The sequence below is a fragment of the Pelmatolapia mariae genome, linkage group LG8 (genome assembly GCF_036321145.2).
Source record: "Pelmatolapia mariae isolate MD_Pm_ZW linkage group LG8, Pm_UMD_F_2, whole genome shotgun sequence".
Taxonomy (NCBI): domain Eukaryota; kingdom Metazoa; phylum Chordata; class Actinopteri; order Cichliformes; family Cichlidae; genus Pelmatolapia; species Pelmatolapia mariae.
This window is the reverse complement of record NC_086234.1, coordinates 19,904,023-19,922,383: the sequence shown is the minus strand read 5'-3', so window position 1 is coordinate 19,922,383 and position 18,361 is coordinate 19,904,023. Positions and strand designations below refer to the sequence as shown.

General features: G+C 44.0%; 1 protein-coding gene across 4 annotated transcripts in view; it reads right to left on the bottom strand.

The window, feature by feature from the left end:
- raraa (retinoic acid receptor, alpha a) overlaps positions 1–18,361 on the bottom strand; it is a 140,742-nt gene that overhangs the window by 39,279 nt on the left and 83,102 nt on the right. The window contains exon 1 of one of the 4 annotated variants that reach the window (XM_063481441.1): positions 985–2,088. The exons of the other annotated variants lie outside the window; for them this stretch is intronic. Coding sequence (XP_063337511.1) covers positions 985–1,162 — 178 coding nt within the window. The 5' untranslated portion in view covers positions 1,163–2,088. Of the gene's footprint in view, positions 1–984; positions 2,089–18,361 lie in introns of those variants that run through there. 4 annotated transcript variants of the gene reach the window in all.

Genomic DNA, 18,361 nt, shown 5'->3' with positions numbered 1-18,361 from the left:
CTCAAGCTTTATGCAGCCTGGCTCTACTGAGGTAAAGAATGGGAAGCAGCTCTTGCTATACTTTGTTGCTGCAATAAAACTCTCTCTCTCATATCTGGAGCAGATATGCTATCAGCAAAATTAAATCTCCCACGGCTGCTGGCGGATACTGACCCAAGGAGACCATGCAGCAAACGCATGAACATATCATCAATCTAAACTAAATCTCACTGATATAAAAGCACAATAAACCTGCCATTTATAAAGACTGCTATCCTCACTAACTAGCACAGGAGTCTACACATAAAATCATACTAACTGAAATATTGTTTTTTAAAAAATAAAGTTATGCGAGCACATCACTTCAAATTATTTATTAAATATAAATAAATGAGTGCAAGGCTTTCAAAATTTAACAGATACTGTTGTCTGGTGAAGGCCATGGTGCTGCTGCTGCTGAGGAACTTTGGCCTGTGGGTACAGCTTCCCAGATTACCAGAGGACCCGGGGATAACACTGGCATGAAAGTTTGATCTGATTAACGCTGGCATGGTTTGCACAAACCTGGTATGCATTAAGTGCAGATTTCAGGAACGCAAAAGCTTCGGGTAGCATGGCCTGGATCAGTGCGCAAGCAGACTGGCAGGAAAGAGAAGGAGGGAAAAAAAACCAAACCTGAGCGAACACTCAGAAAGAAACGAGAGAGACGAAAGTGGGTCAAATATATATAGGCCTGTTGCAGCAATGACGGCTTACTGATTGTGATAACGTGCAGCGCTGTTGAGCACATATTATGGGGTTTAAATAATTGAAGCGGTAACTCCAGAATAAAAAGGCCTTCAAATGATCGTTTCACAAGCGACCGGCGTGTGCTGGGAAGAGCAAAATAGGAAATATATGGATTATAATGCACACACACTAACAGGGAGGGTTCAACTTCACCAATTAGTGAGATGAAGTTGAGGTGCCGGGGAGGGGGGTGGTTAAAAAAAAAAGAGCACCTACAGTGATTGGAGCCGTTCCAGTGCTGGTTCCTGATGGACGTGCTGTACGGATGGGGCGCCCCGGGCACCAGTCCTTTCTCCGGGATCAAGCATCCTCTGCTCTGGTTGTAGTAATCCATCATTAAAAACGGGTTCGGGCTGGGATTCAGTCCCACAACGTCCACACTCTCATACATCATATGAAGCAGGGCGACGGCAGGGGGGAAATATTAGCAAGAGGGCAAAAAACACAAAAACAAAAACCCGAATTGTTTGTGAGGGGTTGGTTTTCAGCTCGCCACCAGCAGCGGTGCCGAACGGAGGGGGGGAAACTGCATTAAAATCGAGGGGAAAGTGGTAAATCCAAACACAGCGGGGACATCGGAACATTTGGCATCTTCTCACGGCAATGTGAAGATCGAAAACCAGACCGATGGATGAATCGGTGTCCGAATGCGCCTGATCGGATATGAAAACATAATCTCAAAGAGCAGTCTGCGTTGTGTCCGAGGTAAGAAACTCGACAACAGAAATATAATAAAAGGAAAAAAGAAGAAAAAAAATCGGGGACGAGCCGAATAACTTCAACAGAAGGTGTCTGTCTTTACGGCGCTGCTCAAACACAGCGCAACATATGAGGCTGTATCCACACGACAAAGAATAAATCCAACCCCCCGTCCAAAAAATCTTTAAATAAATACAACACAAATCTCCAAAGTCTGCGTGGACAGCGCAGGGAGATTTGGGAATGTGTTGCAGGCGCAAATATTAGGAGAGGGAATTCCGCAGAGTTGCAGTTTGTCCTTTTGGGTTACGGTCGGTTGTCCCGTTTGCGCCCGTCGTGGGTGGACTCCTGTCAGCTCAGTAAAACGAACCAGTCCCTCCTCCTCCTCCTCCCCCCAGCCTCGCAGACTCTGTTGCACTACAACGAGCGGCCGCTTCCCTCCGTCAGACCCTGCTCTCCAACATCCAGGCTCCCGTTAAAACGCGCAGCGCCGCCTTGTTTTGTATTCGGGGAAGAGAAGCCTAAAACCATTCCCACACCGTGCGGCTATCATGTTCTGCAGAAATGTGACAAGGAACAGCAGCTGAGAGCTTTGGCTCCACCTCCACTCGGCTCTTTCTCTCTCTCTCCTTTTTTCCCCCTCTCTCTCCTGCTTCCCCTCGGTGCCTTTCATGCATTGCTCCGCCCCTTCTTTAACCCCTTCAGGGACGTCACCACGGATCTCCCTCTCCCGAAACACGGGCACCGCGGGAGTGTTTCTTTTTGGGGGGTGAGCCCGCCGGCCGCCGTCAAACAGCAGCGAGGGCTTTAAATAGGAAAGTATTTGAGGACATGATTAAGTTATATAAGCTCGGTAATTAGTCTTGCGTGTCTTTACAGAGTGATTGTGCACACAGCGGCTGCTATATCACAATCTAACTCTCTTGTTTCTTTTTTTTCTTTTTCCTGGAAGTCCCCGTTTATGTTCTCACTCTTCACTGGGCTCCTCCTTCCAACTAATTTGACCCTTTCCCCTCATCAGTCCCTAACCCTCCCGATTTTCTTCTCCCCCAGCCGCGGTCTCCCTAATTTGCCTAATGCTATGCGGCTGAACTTTTCCTGAACCCAGGCAAGTAGGCAGCCTCACCTTCTGGTGACCCACTGGCTGACTCGGATCTCTGGCTTGCTCTCATCCCCACATTATTCAAGGTTTCCCACCTTGTATACCCAGTGTAACACTATTACACTTTTCCTCTGGTGCTGCCCAGAGAGGCGCCTCGGTTCACACAGCACACACAAGGATAAAAAGTGCCAAAGTCACCCAGTCATAGTAGCAGGGCGCTTAACTTTTTCTTTCCTCCCTCACAGTTTAGTTACAGCTAGAAGAAGTCCAGGAAGTTGTTTTCAGAGTTGCTGCCTTTATACCGCAACATTCCAGGTAACATTGTTCCAGCTTATTAAGCAAACCCTGCAGCTGTGTCATCCATGAGGCATAGCAAAACTCACACTATAAAAGCAGTTTTAACAGTCAGCTGACGCTAATATCAGTGCTGATAAAATATAGTGGCAATGAAGTTTGTAGCCCCGTGAGTGCATCCAAACTTCTCATGTTTTGCCTTTTTCCGAGCTGTTTTGGTATCTCGATGTGGACGCAAAGCTTTTCCAAAACTGCCTGGGTGGACAGTGAACATCTGATACCCGATCTTGTGAAATGTATCTGCGCAAACACAAGCACGGCCAAAAAACCCTGAGTGGCTTGTATTGTAACCTACACCACAGCCGAGACAATACCTCTCCTCCCCCACTTTCCCTACACCTGAGCCACAGGCCACAGCTGGGTCTGACCAGCATGTTTTGTTTTTTTTTTGAAAGGGATTATCTGCACACTGGCAGGGGGGCTCGACTTGCTCCGCCTCCACTGACTGTGACACTTATTTAATGCAGGCCCCTAGTGTGTTTACCCTGCCTGATAAGAGCCGATGTGCAGGCCTGGGCCATGGCGACCCCTCGCCTGCATTGATAGCGCAGCCACACATTCCTTGACAGGATTAGCCCAGTGAGTAATGGCTGTCAGAAAATGCTAATTTTCCAGGCTCTGTTTTCCTCTCTGAAGAGGGAGCATTCATCCCTGGGTAATACCCCATGATTGCATAAAACAAGCTGAGAGATAACAGACTGCTGATCATTACTTATTAGGAGAGGGGAGAATACAAGATTAGGCTGACATACAGTCCTTTTCCCACAGCTTTTTATTTGTAGAGAAAAGAGGAACTCCTTTAGGTCAAAAAGAAGAAAAAAGAACTGAATATACCCAAGTGGCTAAGAGTAAATACATGTGGCAATTTTCACAGGAGAAGGTGATATTGGAACAGCGGACTCCTCTGAGTAGACAGTTGGAGAATTGAGTGTGTTACACTGCATTAGTGGAAAAATTAGGGCTGGTTTTGATTCCCAGTCTGTAATATGTCACTCTCACATGTAAAGTCAAAATATAAGAGCCAGGACATACACTTGACGGCTGGTACCACAACAGCAGAAGTAAGAGTGGTAAGTTAAAGAGGGAGAGGGACGAGAGGCACGCACACACACACACGCAGGTTTCAGCCCACATCAACACACACCAGTTCAAGTGGCTGTTCTTGTTCCAGCATCAACAAGCGCCACACTCCTGAGAACATGGAAAAGTACTTTGGCACTGGAAAGCCAGAGAGAATGAGATTGTGCCTCGATCCCCTAAGTTGATGCTGAGGACCCAGTCTCAGATTCGTCGCTCGGGCTTCAAAGTGGGGGTGCGTGAAGTCCCCACTCCAAACCGATGCACGGACCTGATCAAAGCTGCATTCAGACGCAGGGGCCTTGCAGAAAGAGTTATGCAACTGAAAATAATAGGGAGACACCACGAGCGGCAAACATAACAACCTTGATCTGAAGCAAAGCTGCAAGTGAGAGTCTGGTGAAGAAATAGAGAGAGAGAAATAGGGGGTGGGGGGGTTTAGGAGAGAATTCAAAGAGTTTTATGGGCTAAGAGAGAAGAGGAGATTGCTGGCTGGACCTTGAGGGTGTCAAACTATTTTTACTGCCCCCACTTTCCTTCTTTCTGAGTCCAATCAGGGGCACTAGGAAGCTGTAAAAAGTGCACGCCTTGCCATTCCTTCCCCAAGGAGATGGGCAGACAGGTTAGAACAAACAATAGGTTGTTTTGTCATTTGGATTATGGCGCACGGCAATAGTGGGGGGAGCACAAGTCCTCTGTAAGTGCACAAAGTGGACTCAGCAGTATCTTTCTTTAGAGCATGAGTGAGAATTTCTGTTTCTGGAGATGATCCACTTACATCTGCAATCAGCCCTTGGCTCTTGTGTTGCTACCTTCACTCTGGAGATCATTTCTGTCCTCTGTGACTAACGAACACTTCCTGCACAATGTGCTCTTTATTGGACATGATGGTCAAATCAAAACAGAATCAAATTGTCTCAATGTCATGGAAAAGTCTGCTGAGCTCTGGCTGCCTAGAGACACTAAACAGGCAAAACAGGCAAAACAAACAAAAAAAATAAAGAAAGAAAAACCAACCAGACCTGCTGTATCGCTCAGACAACACTCGGCTTGGGTAATAGCCATCTCTTGACACGATAAGGCCAGACATGTTCCAGTTAGAATGGCCTGGGCCTAATTTTAGAGTTCCTGTCTGCCTTAGTGGCTACTACACAAACACAGGCACTCATGGCTCACCTCCCCCAGAGCACTCCTGCACATGTGCCAGCAGATGGCTAATGCCCAGACGATAAAGAAGTTGGGGCAAGCCTCGGCAAAGGTTTCTATCTTTCTTAAATCTTCCCAGCGGCCTAATAAAGCAGCACAGCGGTGGAGAATTCAGAGAAAAAGCACTTTAAGGAGTTGAAATGTGTCCTAATTTGAGACGCCAAGATAGTGATCGAGTCTGTTCAGGTCTCTGTCACACTGTGAGACAAAACGGGCTGTCTGTATGTCAGCATTATCCCACGACTGATCAGCACCGTAATCCCACCCCACCCCTATCACTAGCATAGCCCTGGCAACCACTTCCTCCTGTCACTCTCCAACTAGAATCACATCTTCGACGTGCATACCTGTGTGGGTTTACGCATGTTTGCTTTCAAGTCTACCTGAACCTCCGTGGCCCGTCTGTTACCACTCCGTTCCCCTTACTGCCTTTACAGTTTCCGTGTGTGTGTTTGTTTGCACAGCTGGTTTTGTGCAGCCTGTACAGGCAGCACCAGCCAAACCCAGCAGCTGTGCTCCCTGACATTGAGCCAGTGCGTAATGAGGGCCCGACCCTCCAATGTGAGAACAAGCTCCAGTTATCAATGAACAACTGTATCACTTCCACCTCCCTCTGTCAATCTAATGGAAACACACACACACACGCATGCGCACGCATGAACGCACACAAACCTTGACCTAAAGTTAAACTGGTCTATAGATCTCAGCCTTGGTGCTTTGCTATCCTCTGTGTGTGTGTGTGTGTGTGTGTGTGTGTGTGTGTGTGTGTGTGTGTGAGTGTGAGTGAGAGAGAGTGTCTTTTCTAAAAGGACCCTCTTAGCCCCCCCCCAAATCATTATCCCTTTAATGTCCTTCCGACAGCAGATTCCAGCATTTATGGTACAGGCCTATATCTGCCCATAAAGCCTTTTATTGTTCAGCCCAGCTCTATGGTGGCCGTAACCTGGTTTTCCCATTTTTTATGGGGGACCTTCACTATATCACAGAGGGGGGAGGACAAAGCTGCCCACCATCGGTGTTTACCAAAGTATGGCCGACTCATAAATCCATCGTGGCCGGCGGCATTCTGGAAATACTTCAGCAGAGGAAGAGAACGAGAAAGAGAGAGAGAGGAGGGGGTAAGCGACGTAGCTTATTGTATAGCTTGTAATTGTCCACACTCTACAGCCTTGAGTTAGAGAGCCATCTCCTCAACGATCATTAGGTCTATGTTGCTTTGCACCAAGTCCATCACTCAGCAAATCAAGAGAAAATTGCTATGGATGTTACCCTGGAGGAAGGATATCTCAATATCAGTCATCCAAGACTTGGAATGGCCTCCATTAGATGTCAGAGACGGGGAGATGTTTTAGTGCATACAGACGGATACTGGCTAATTCTATTTAAAGAAGAAAAAAAAAAAGGACAAGAAGAAGAGAGAATAAAGCACAGAAACAAGGAACAACAAAGAGACTAAGAAAATGAGAAAAACAAGGAAAAAAATATAGCTAAATTCCTCCTGAAGTTTTGTTGGCAAATTTATAAGTTTGTTGATTATCAATTACAAAAAAAAGTGTTTATTCACACATTAATCATGATTAATCACAGAGAAACCATTGCAGAGAAACCAAACTGTAACCAAACCTTGACTGAGACTTGATAATCATTATCCTGATTTGAAATTATGTGCGCCTGTCAGCGGAGTCATCATACCCGTATGGTATATTGTCTGGACTGGTCCCGACACGTTGCTACCAAGTTATCAACCTCCAGGGCTGAAAAGTGAAGCCAACAGAGTTGAAGCAAGTCCCAGTCCCCATAGACTCCCGAAAGTGAAAAAGCCCAACTTCAGATGTTTACAGCCCAGCGCTTTAGTTGATTGCCATTGGTTAGTTCCACCTCGGCTAGTTCCAATAATACTTCAATCTCAATGCTATGCGGCGGTTGACAGCTGTGTTAATTACAGTAATCAATTACACAGATTGGAAATTAATTGCAAATTTAATGTTTAGCTCATTTTGACAGTGCTCCTTGCAATGGATCCCTTGCTTTTGCTTTTGCATACACGTTCCTGGATGACATCCTTCTATACTCATATTTTACCTGCAGCTGCTGACTAATTAACTAAACTGTGAGAAGCAGGCGAAGTATATTATAAGGAAGTTACAGAAAGAAGATGAGCTCTTGCAAGAAAGCGCAGAGGGAGAGTCAAAAGGCAAGGAAGCAGGAAGCTGGAAGAATGATCTCTCTGCTCTGCCAAAGCTCACTCAGAAACTGGCATTACTGATGCAATTACAACTCAAGCTACACTCATTTATCTATGTCTGCATTTCCTGAATCCAGGTTTTCCATCTCGTGGTCTTAAATCAGAGCTCTCAAAAACTAGAGATGTACTGATAAAATGGGGGGGAGAAGTAAGCATGTTCTGCATCTCTTTCAAGTTTTTGATTATGACCATGCTGTCTGCTTTTCTGGTTGAAGGCATTTCATCTCTCTCCTTCAGAGATCTAAGTATTTTCCCCACTCCCTCTTGGTGCCTTCTCTCTCACACTTCAGGATTTGAAGTGCTACAGAGGACCAATTTCCTGTTTTCTATTCAGAAGTGTGATGCTCGTGGTGGCCTGGAGGGGATATGAGAGGTGGTGGTGGTGGGAGGGGGTTAGTGGTTCACTTTAAGTGGATTGCCCTCATTCTTGTTGTGCCCAGCCCAAAGCATTATGATGCCTCGGTGACTGACCTCCGCTTCAGCAGTGCCCCTAACACCAGTACAGACAGGGCACACCAATTGTTGTGCTTGTTGCACAAAGGCTGAATGTGTGCCACGACCCGCACAAAAGGTTGGACAACTGCAGGCCAAATGTGTAGTCAACACTCACTGAAACCACAGTCTGCGGTGTGTGGAGTGGGCTGGGAGTTATTTGCGATACAGCTCTAATCCTGCGCTCGCTCTCTCATAAAAGTTGACTGCCCTCTCTCTCTCTTCTGGGCGCCCTTTCTCGCTGCAACCTGTTTTCTAATGCTTGTATGTGTGTCCGTGTCTGTGCACAACTCCGCCAAATGATATGAAATGTTCAAAAAGTGCCGATCTAGTTTGGATGTTGATGAAACGTGTGAAATCCTCAGCTTACCCAGCAAAGTTGGGAGCCGGTGGGGACAACAAAGGCCCTCGGGAGAGTGGCTCAGAGCATGAAAAATGCCCCTTGCCGTCATCACCGCCGTGGCCCCTGCTGGCCTGCCTTTTACAGAGAGGTGGGGGGAGAGAGAAAGAGGGGATGGGGGGTTGGGGATCTGCCTCATTCTAACTTGGGAAGGCAAGAAGGAGGAGGGTTAATGGAATGGATGACTCCGGCACATTAGATGAGAAGTGAGCAGAGCGATGAGGGGAGAGGGAGTCATCAGCGTTTCAAAAGAATGGGGTGCAGTGAAAGTAGACGGAGCAGCTACACTCCTTTCCCTGCCATTGTTCACCCTCTCTGTAAATGTCCACCACACACTTCACCCCTGCTCTATGACATCTGTGCTTGTATATATATATATTTATGTGTAAGAAACAGAGGAGTTAACTGGATGAAAGGCAGCCACATTTAGCCACAAATCCCAGAGGTACACATAAGGGTCAGCTTCAAAGATATTCACTGTATGTGGGGTTGTTACTGCAGTCAAAAGGTTTACTCATCGTAGCCCCAGGGAGCAGAATAGAGCTGCGTCATTCTCACACAACTGGCACGTGAAACAGATATCAGCGGAAAACTTTTTGCCCTCAGACATTGGCTCGTCCTACCCTTGGCATTTAGGTGCACAGACATTGAGGTGGGGAAAAAAAGGGAACTAGTGAAAGCAAAACTAACATCACATGGCTTATCATATGTTTAAAAAAATGCATTTGCATCTGTCAGCACAGAGAAACTTTTGTGCTTTTGCTTCACTCGGTTGCGCATATCATTGCAATCCCAGTGAAATGTGACCGTAATAGGGAGGAGGAACCTTTTTAAAAAAATGAACAGATCAGTGAGAAAGTCAGGGTAGAGGCACTGCTAATTTCTTTCTATTCATTCACGCTGAAGAAAAATTTCTTGAAATGAGCTGCCTTTGCAGTTGGGCCTGCCTGTGATTAAAAAAAAAAAAAAAAAGGAGAAGAAGAAGAGCACAGACTGGCTTTGGACTGATGGCATCCAATGGCAGTCGCTATGGCTACCCAAACCATCTGTGTTGTGAACCCATAGAGAGGGGGGAGTGTCTCTAAAGTAAGTAAATAGGCTAATACAAAAAGTGAATGGCTCAGAAGGGCAGATCATTAGCTGACCACATCTTGCTATTCTCTGTGTGATACCAGGACAGGAGGAGGGGGTGTTGATAGATTTAAAAAAAAAAGAAGAAAAAAAAGCAGCCTGATAATATTTAACCAGCGGAGATCTGTCATCAATCTGGACCATCTTCCCCCCACCCCACATCATCTGTCCTCACCGTCAGCTCTGACCCATTGTCATTCAAACCCCAGCTCCCTTTCACTCCTTATTCAATATTTTTGAGCCATTGTTCCACCTTACATGCCCCGGCTACACTACATTACTTTTCCCAGTCAGTGGTTTAAAAGGGCGGAGAGCAACAGCCAAGAGAAAACAAAACAAAACAAAAAAACCATAATAAGTTATAATGTCAGAAAGTAACAAATACATCAGCCGGCCGTCACACAAGTCTGAGTTTTGCACACATTTTCAAGCATGCACATTGTGACACTTTCTCCACTTCATACACTCCTCCCCCCCCCCCCCCCCCCCCCCACACACACACACACACACACCCACACCCACACTCCCACCCACATGGAGCAACCCTGTGGGCTTCACTGGGCTCTTTGAATAAAAAAGAGAAGTCATTTATCCGACTCATCTTTGCTGCACCTCGCAGCACCTTTTAAAAACACTCTATATTCCTTGCTAAGGCTAAAGCTGCACCTTACTGACAGCATGATGGAGAGCCCTATTCTACCCCCCTTCTCTCTCTCTTTCTCTTTCTCTCTGCAGTCTCCCGTCTTTCCATCCTAGCTGCCAACAGCCCTTACTTACAAAAAAAAGTAAAGGCTAAGCTTCAGTGACGATGTAAGAAAGTGTAGATCCGTGTGCATCTGTCTGTGTGTGAGCTTCAGTGTGTGTGTGTGTGTGTGCGAGCACCTTGGGGTGTTTTGGCATGGATCTGTGTGTATCAGTGTTTGCATGTTTAATCGGGGAAAAAAAAAAAAAAAAAAAAAGGTGGCACAGTTAAATGTGTAAAAAGGTGGAGGGGGAGTTCACAGATGAGCTTGCTCATGTGTGGAGGTGAGAACAGGAGTGCCAGAGGCTGCTGGGAGGCCTGTCGTGTCAGAGCTCATCAGCAGCTAACAAAATCATCCACCAGAACCTGTCAATATTCACTTCGCTACCCTCTCTCCGGATCAACTCGTTCGCTGTATTCCACTCATTCTATTCGGTTTTTGTTATTATTGTATAACCTGGAGAGACATCACAGGCACGCTTGTCAACTTTGCTGTTGTTAAATAAACTAAGTACATCTTTGCTTTCTCACAGATTACTCAGGTTTTAGTCTTTCACGTGTAGGGAGACCACACTATGCAAAATGTGGACCTGTGTAGGTGTCACATCACCATTTTTTTCTTTAAATCAGTCAAGGTCACTGCAGAAGCACATTACACTGAAATCGAGTTAAACAGCAGTATACCAACTGCACGCATTCGTCTCAGGATCTCTTAGCATAATGCTCCATCTTATTGATTTTGGGGCAGTTGTTTTGCTTTCCTTTCAGGACATTGTGGGCCAGACGAGATGGTGCGCAGGCTGCGTCTCGCTTGATTTGGAGCGTGCTGCGTCCGTATTTTTAAAGTAAAAAGCAAAAGGTCTGTGTAAAAGATTCTGTGGTGACTTGTGTTGTGGTATGGTGATATGGTAGCATGTAAATACAAATCATACAGGATTGAACTGAATATAAATCAGTTGGAAATGTCAAAAAAACAGAAGGAAAAAAGAAGAAGATGGCGTATATTTCTGTTAGCACACGGTCGAGCGTCGGGCTGTCTAGACTGTATTTGACCAAAGGTGTGCGCGCTCCACATTTGTGTGTTTATCTGGAACAGTTTCCATGTAACCGAGCAGACATCAACAGCAAAACCTTTAACCTACTTGGCAAACAGCCCGGTTCTTTCTATCTCCCTCTCTCCATGGACGGATCATTCATCATGCTCTTCCCCTCCCCTTTCTCTCCATACAGCATCGTGGTCTGCAACATTATCTTCATCAATACAGCTTTTAAAGCAGATAAAGGTCACGATCGAGACAAGATTGATTGAAAAGTGTTCTTATTGAATAAAGTAATAAATGAAGGGGGGGTGGGTAAAAAAAACTTATGGTATAAGCCTAAGAAAAATGTTTGTTATTAACCTGTGCTGTTTCAAAGTCATTCATTATATATTTTTTCCACCTCTGTGATCATCTGTATCTAAATCTAACTATGTATGCACCAATGCTGTATGGCTCTCTGAGGCCTGGATGCTAACGGTTGCCTCTTCCACATTTTAACCCTTAAAAATATTTTAGTAATCTGTTCAATTGAAGATGGTATGGAGTTCAGAGTAAATAATCTCACACTGCTGCTATGTCTTTGGATTGTGTGAGTGGTGGGTCTAATTCAACCAAGCATCTGTCATGAGAGGTGCCGCTCCATGTCCTCCCTCCTCTCCCCTCCTCCTGCTTCTCCACAGTGGTATCAATCTTCTGCCTTTAACGACTAAACTGATTCCTGAAGTGTTACTGCTCGGCTCATTAGGGCAAAGTGTAGCTGTGATCTCCTGTGTGGATAACCTGAAAGTATTTTGTAACAGATTTTGAAACAAGTGCTGATAATTGTTACAACAGTGGTGACGGCAAAATACAGTAAGTGATGTCAAAAAGATACAACGCTGACAGTAAAGACTGATGGTTTCTACACTTCCCCGCTATCAAGCAACTTCCCTCTATTTCAAAATGATTGACATCCATATTTCTGATACTCAAACACATTTTTTTTGTGTGCGTGAGTAGAGTTTGTGTTGTAAGAGTTGCCAAATGGACTCTGACGGTGGTTTAGTCATTGTGTCATTTGCGTATCCTCCGGTTCAATTTCTATCGTACTGCACTGTTGCGCACTGTTCAGTGTTATTGTTTCTACATCTGCATGCATATCCCAGCCTCCAAGAGCATTTGTCAATGCACTTGTGTCAATGAGTGTTTATCCAATGTGTCCACAGCTCTCTGCCTGAGATGTCCCAATAAACAGCTCAAAATCCTTTGCGCATCACTCGTGCTACATCCATTCTCAAGGTCAGGCCTCAGTATGATAGTGTTCTTAGTCCGCAGTGACTTGAAAAGGCAAAAAATAAAATATCTGGAAAACTTCTGAGAAGTGAAGTGAGACAACAACAGAAAACAAACAAACAAAAACAATCAGAACTATTCACTGAAGCCATTATTTGCTTATTTCTCTTTCTGGTGAACTGTGCCGTTGTTACCCTTTTCAAACAACCAGCATTACACACAGCGGCACCAGCTTCAGGCTATGAGGAGGAGTCCAAGCAAGTGCATTTCTATATGCTCTGTGGTGGATGAATTCCCAGAATTATCTATGCACAGCCAGAGAACTATGCAAATTGGTATCCACACGGGACCGTAAAATCCAAAACAACACAAAAACACAAGCAGAGAAAAGCACATCCCTATGGAGTTGGGGCTTTCTGTTTATACTGAACTATTGTATTGGGAAAAAAAACAGAGAAATGTGTTTTTTGACAGTTCCGCACATATGTATGTGTATATTTCTATGTGTGTGTCTGAGTGTGTAGATGGTGAGGAGATCGCGAGTATGAAGTGAAGAAAAAATATAGTGTGAATAATTCATAAAGGACAAAAAGTGACAGTTAACGAGAGTGTGTCACAGGACACTAACGTCCTATCCGTCGAACCATCTGTATCCCCCCCATCTCACCCTCTCCTCTAGGGAGTTCAGATAAAGGATAATGGATCTGCTGACATTCATCTGTCCTAAATAAAATTCACATAAAATAACCCTGTTGGTACGAAGGAGCATGAGAGTGCCGTACACGTATAGCAGTCAAATGAGATCACGCACGCACGCTCTCAAGCCTGTTTGAGCTTTTGATCAGACAGGTGTATGCGCAATCAGTCCACCGCAGAGCATGTATGTGCATCCATATACCTGAAAATGTACACAGCTTCACAAAGTGGTGCACAAACGTATATACAAACATAAATTTATAAACTAAATATCACTCCACACATACTCTATGCATTTACAAAAACTCATTCATAAGCGATTAAGCACGTTGACCAGCTAGCTTCTCTCTTTCTCCATTTTAAACACGCACATGCACAAAGTACCCTGCAGACCTGGTTCCGAGATAATTGCTAGACTACACCTCGGAATTTAATCTTCAATTCAATTACTTTTGTACCATTAATTCACAACAACAGTCACTTCAAGGCATTTTATATTGTAAGGTAAGATCCGATAATATTAGAATGAAACCCCAGTAACCACAGAAACCCTATCAGCAAGCATGCGGGTAGAGTGGGAAGAAAAAAACTCAGTTTTAACAGGAACAAACCTCTGGCAGAACCAGGCTCAGGGAGGGGCAGCCATCTGCTTCAACCGGTTGGGGGAGAGGGCCAGGATGCGGAGCGAGAGATAGAACAAAAGGCACAGATGGGAGAGAGCCAGAATTTAATAATTGTTAATGATTAAATACAGCAGTAGTGTATACACACAGAGTGAAAAGAGATGTGTAAAGAAGCCCATAATACACTGAGTGGCAGCCTAAGCCTATTCCAGCAGGAGTAACAGAGGATTCAGGTTCAACTGATCCAGCCCCAACTATAAACTTTATCAAAAAGAAAAGTTTTAATTCTACTCTTAAAAGTACAGAAAGTCTGTCTACCAAATCTAAACTTGGAGCTGGTTTCACAGAACAGGGCCCTGCTAGCTTAAGTCTCTGTCTCCAGTTCTACTTTTGAAAACTCTAGGAACCACAAGTAAGCCCGCAGTCTGAGAGCAAAGTGCTCTGTTAGTATAATAAGGTACCACGAGGTCTTTAAGCTACGACAGGGCCTGATTATTCAAGATTTTGTATGTGAGGAGAAGGGTTTTAAATCCAATCAAATGAAGGCAGTCAGCCAGAGCACCTCAGGGGCAGAGTGTGACACCAGAGACGCCCATGTACGTGTCACAGCCACAGTTCAGATACCGAGTAATGGTCAAATGATCTGCGTGCTGTTTGCATGTGAAGACACAAAGAGTTGGATGCAGATGTACATAGGATGTAAATGGACAGAAAGTCGGTTGTATGTGGATAATTAAAGAGACTGAATCAATAGATACGTGCAAACAATAGGTGACACATACTTGTGAGTATGTGCAAAAGTCACAGACAAGCAGATTTTATCAGTTTTCCAAATCACTTCAGTGGAATTTTTCATTACTCTAAAATGAGTCATGAATGAATTAAAGGTTATTTTATTTTCGTTTTTAAAACGAACTAAAGCAAGATGTTAAAGCATACCATTAACACACAATCACACATTCACACAGACACACAGATGGAGCAAATCCCACCATCAGCACCACGCAGGTGCACGATCATTCCAGCAAACAGATAACAATGGACACCATCCTCTCTCTGTGTGCCCAAAACCCAGTCATCTGGCAAAAGAGCTGAGTGGGACACATCATCAAGGGTATTTTTGTTGTTCCAAAGCACAACCACACAATATGGCTAACACACACACAAACGCATGTAGCTCTCACTAACACAGACAGACATGCACACTCAAAAGGACACACATTCACACACTTTTGTTGTGTCTGTAAGCACCCGTATTGCATACACTGACCATTCACATCCACATACCTGCATGCACACAGTGCACACTCCACTTACCTGTTGTTTACAGAAAAGGAACGGAGGCTCAGGGCTCTGTTAAAACTGTAGGTGTTAATATAATAATTATAAATAATATATATATAAAGATACAGATTTTATTCCCTGTTGTAATTTCTTTTTTTTTCTGTTTTCAGTCCTGTTCAGACATTTCTGGTGTGTACACATTATTATTATTTTTTAGATAACGAAAAGCCTTTTTATAAATGCACTTAAAATAACATTCAACTCAAATTACACTTCTGATCTGAAACCATCTAACGCAACTGAACAACCCCATGAAAGACTAATTAGACAAAGATCAGTGTGGCATTCATGTGACACTCACATCACCTTCATGACGCTGCTCTCAACTTTGTTCCACTTTTACACAGGCAACAGGAAACAAAATGGCAAACACCTTACGCTTTCAACGACCAGCTTAAAACTGCTCGAGCAAAAAGTGATAAGAATGAAGTGTCAACATAAAGACATGAAGATCTGGATCGCTTGCTTTAAAAACCAGGCAACAGAATGAATATGGTGCACTGTTTAAGCATTATTACGCTATACGGATATACGGATGTTGCAGTGACTGCAGTTCTTTAAGCCAAACATCTCATGGTCTAAAAATCAGTGGGATTAAAACTCTTGTTTGTATTTTGGTTGATTAGAAACCTGAGACTGAAGAAAAAAGAAAGAAAAAAAATGTTGGCATGGTAACAAAAGCAGTACTAGTCTTGCTTGTTAAATATAGTACTTTTTTGGCAAGAAAAAAATATCCATTTTTAGAAAGCACATAGACCATCCAGAAGTACGATGACTACGCTGAAGGACTACTTGGGCGTCCTTTCAGTTCAGTCGAATATGGGAGAGAAAAGGAATAATGTTTTTAGAACTGTTATTCTTATAACTCTTCCATGTACAGTTCTGATTGGCCAGAAGTAAAACTGAGTTTTACTTTGACTTTTTCAAATCTCGCTCATCTAATAATAAAACAAAATGAGACCTATTGTAGCCAGAAACATAAAAGTGTCTCTTTTCTATAGAGCTCAAGGTTTTTGGGTTTTTATTTTCGTAAGTACTGTTCTGCATTTCTCTGAATTTCTGTGTTTATTCTCTCCCCATACAGCGTAAGAGCAGTTGGGTTGAAGGGCTTTTGAAGCTTTTATTAAGCAAGTAATAATTTGAAAAAACGTTCTCCAGTAAATCCATGTTGTTTATTCCATCATACAAAATTACCCATACAATTCTCAATAAGAACAACCTTTCTGAACATACTTGTATATTTGTTGACATGCCTGTTATTATGCTTCATTATCCGCCATTATTTCATTATCCAGTTTGTTCCATTCTTGGAACTTACATTAACAGGATCCTTCCTCTCTTCTCCTTCACTCTGCATATCCTATATTAACTTATTTCTCCCTCCAATTACTCTCTTCTCGAGCATCACAAGTATCTCCTTAGCTCCCTGAGGCAATGTACATCTCTATATAATCAACTTAAGTGCTTTGCCGTCTGCCACTGCCCTGCTGCCATGAGGTTTACTGGTCACAGGACCGTATTAAGCTTGTTGTGCAGTCGTCAGAGGCCGAGGCTGGCAGCGACCGAGGATCCAGCTGTGCCTCGTATGCTGCTCCTGCTGGTTACGCCGACTGAGTAGCTAACAAAAGAAAGTAAGACTTGGGGTTGTGGGCGGGGGTTCTTTTTTTGGTTCAGTAAGTACAGTGTGGCAACAAGAACCTTACTTTTAATACTTGTGGCAGAATAGGAGTAGAAATCCTGTGAAGAAAATCTACAAAATGAGTTAATAGTCACTGTGATTATTGATGAAGATGAAATTGCATCTTCTTTTTTTCCCCCCTTTCCTTCTATCCAGCTTTCTCAGATATTAGAAGTGGGACAAAATATTGATAGGGTAATATGTCAAACAGTTTCCTCTTTGGATACAATTACTAACACATTAGAGTTAAAAAAAATCTGGGTTTTTATTAAAACATTCAGCCGCTTTGGGCAAATTTCGCCACCAAATTCATTTCAAATCACTACTTTATGACTCCTTGCGGTGAAGCTTATCAAATGAACGAGGGTAGGGTGAACAGAAGCGGCAGTGGAGAAGAAGAAACTTACGGCGGGAAAATGGCCGACAGCAGGGAAAGCAAATCAGCGAGCTAATGGACTGAACGGACAAATTTAAACAGGCGCTGCGACGTACCGAACATAAATCTGGTATAATCTGTAAAGTATCACGGGAACACTGAATTGCGAGACCACTTTTGCTGCGTGGAATCAAGACAGTTTCAGATCGTGAGTTACTCCACATATGATTTAAAATGGAATGCATTTCGAGGATTAGTTGTTGATTATCTTAACGGGCTTTTTGGTGTTTTTAGACGAAATCATGAAGTTAACAAAACACACATTTTTCCTTTCTCTGTTTGTTTGTGCGAGGCTGAATGGTGGGCTAATATGAATGCAGCAGCAAGAGAGGAAACAGGTTATAATCAGGTTTCCTTTTACTGTTAATGTTGCCAAGATACAAAATAATGCCTGCCTGTTACAAAGCACACCCAGTTTCCTACTGAACGCAACTGGTCATAGTGCTTCTCCTGGCGCAAAGAAGAAAGTCGACGGGGAGAGGTGCAAGCGTGACATTCGTTGGTGTGCCTACACTCACGGTTGCATGTCTTTATCCAGCAAAAATGAACTCTTATCCAAAATGCACAGGAGATGAGCCAAATCCTGCAACGAGGAAGGGAGGGTTGCTAAGGGAAGGATGGGAGGAGGTGATACGGAGCAGAAGAGGAAGATGGATGTCATAAGTGTGGGGGACTGTCGGCGAGGCTCGTGCACAGTTCTATCCGAGTGCTAAATGACTGTTACCAAAAAAGTTTTTCCAACTCTTTTTTTAAATACCTTTGCCAGTTGTTGTACACTGTAATCTGACCATTGCCTTTTCCTCTCTTCTCTTCCGTCTGTCCCACTTTATAGCAAGCATCCTACCCCCTCCTTCCCCTGTTTCTGTCTCTGTCTGTCTCTCTCTCGGGGGAAGCTCTGTGACAGTGTGGGGTTTTATTTGTGTAATTTACATCCACCCTGACCAGCCTTCTGTGCCCCCCTGCAACCCTTGGCTTTTACTACAGCCAGACCCTTGTAAAACAGCCGGTCTTTGTGATGAGAGAGAGGGGGGGGGAGTGGCACTGTCTGAGCTACAA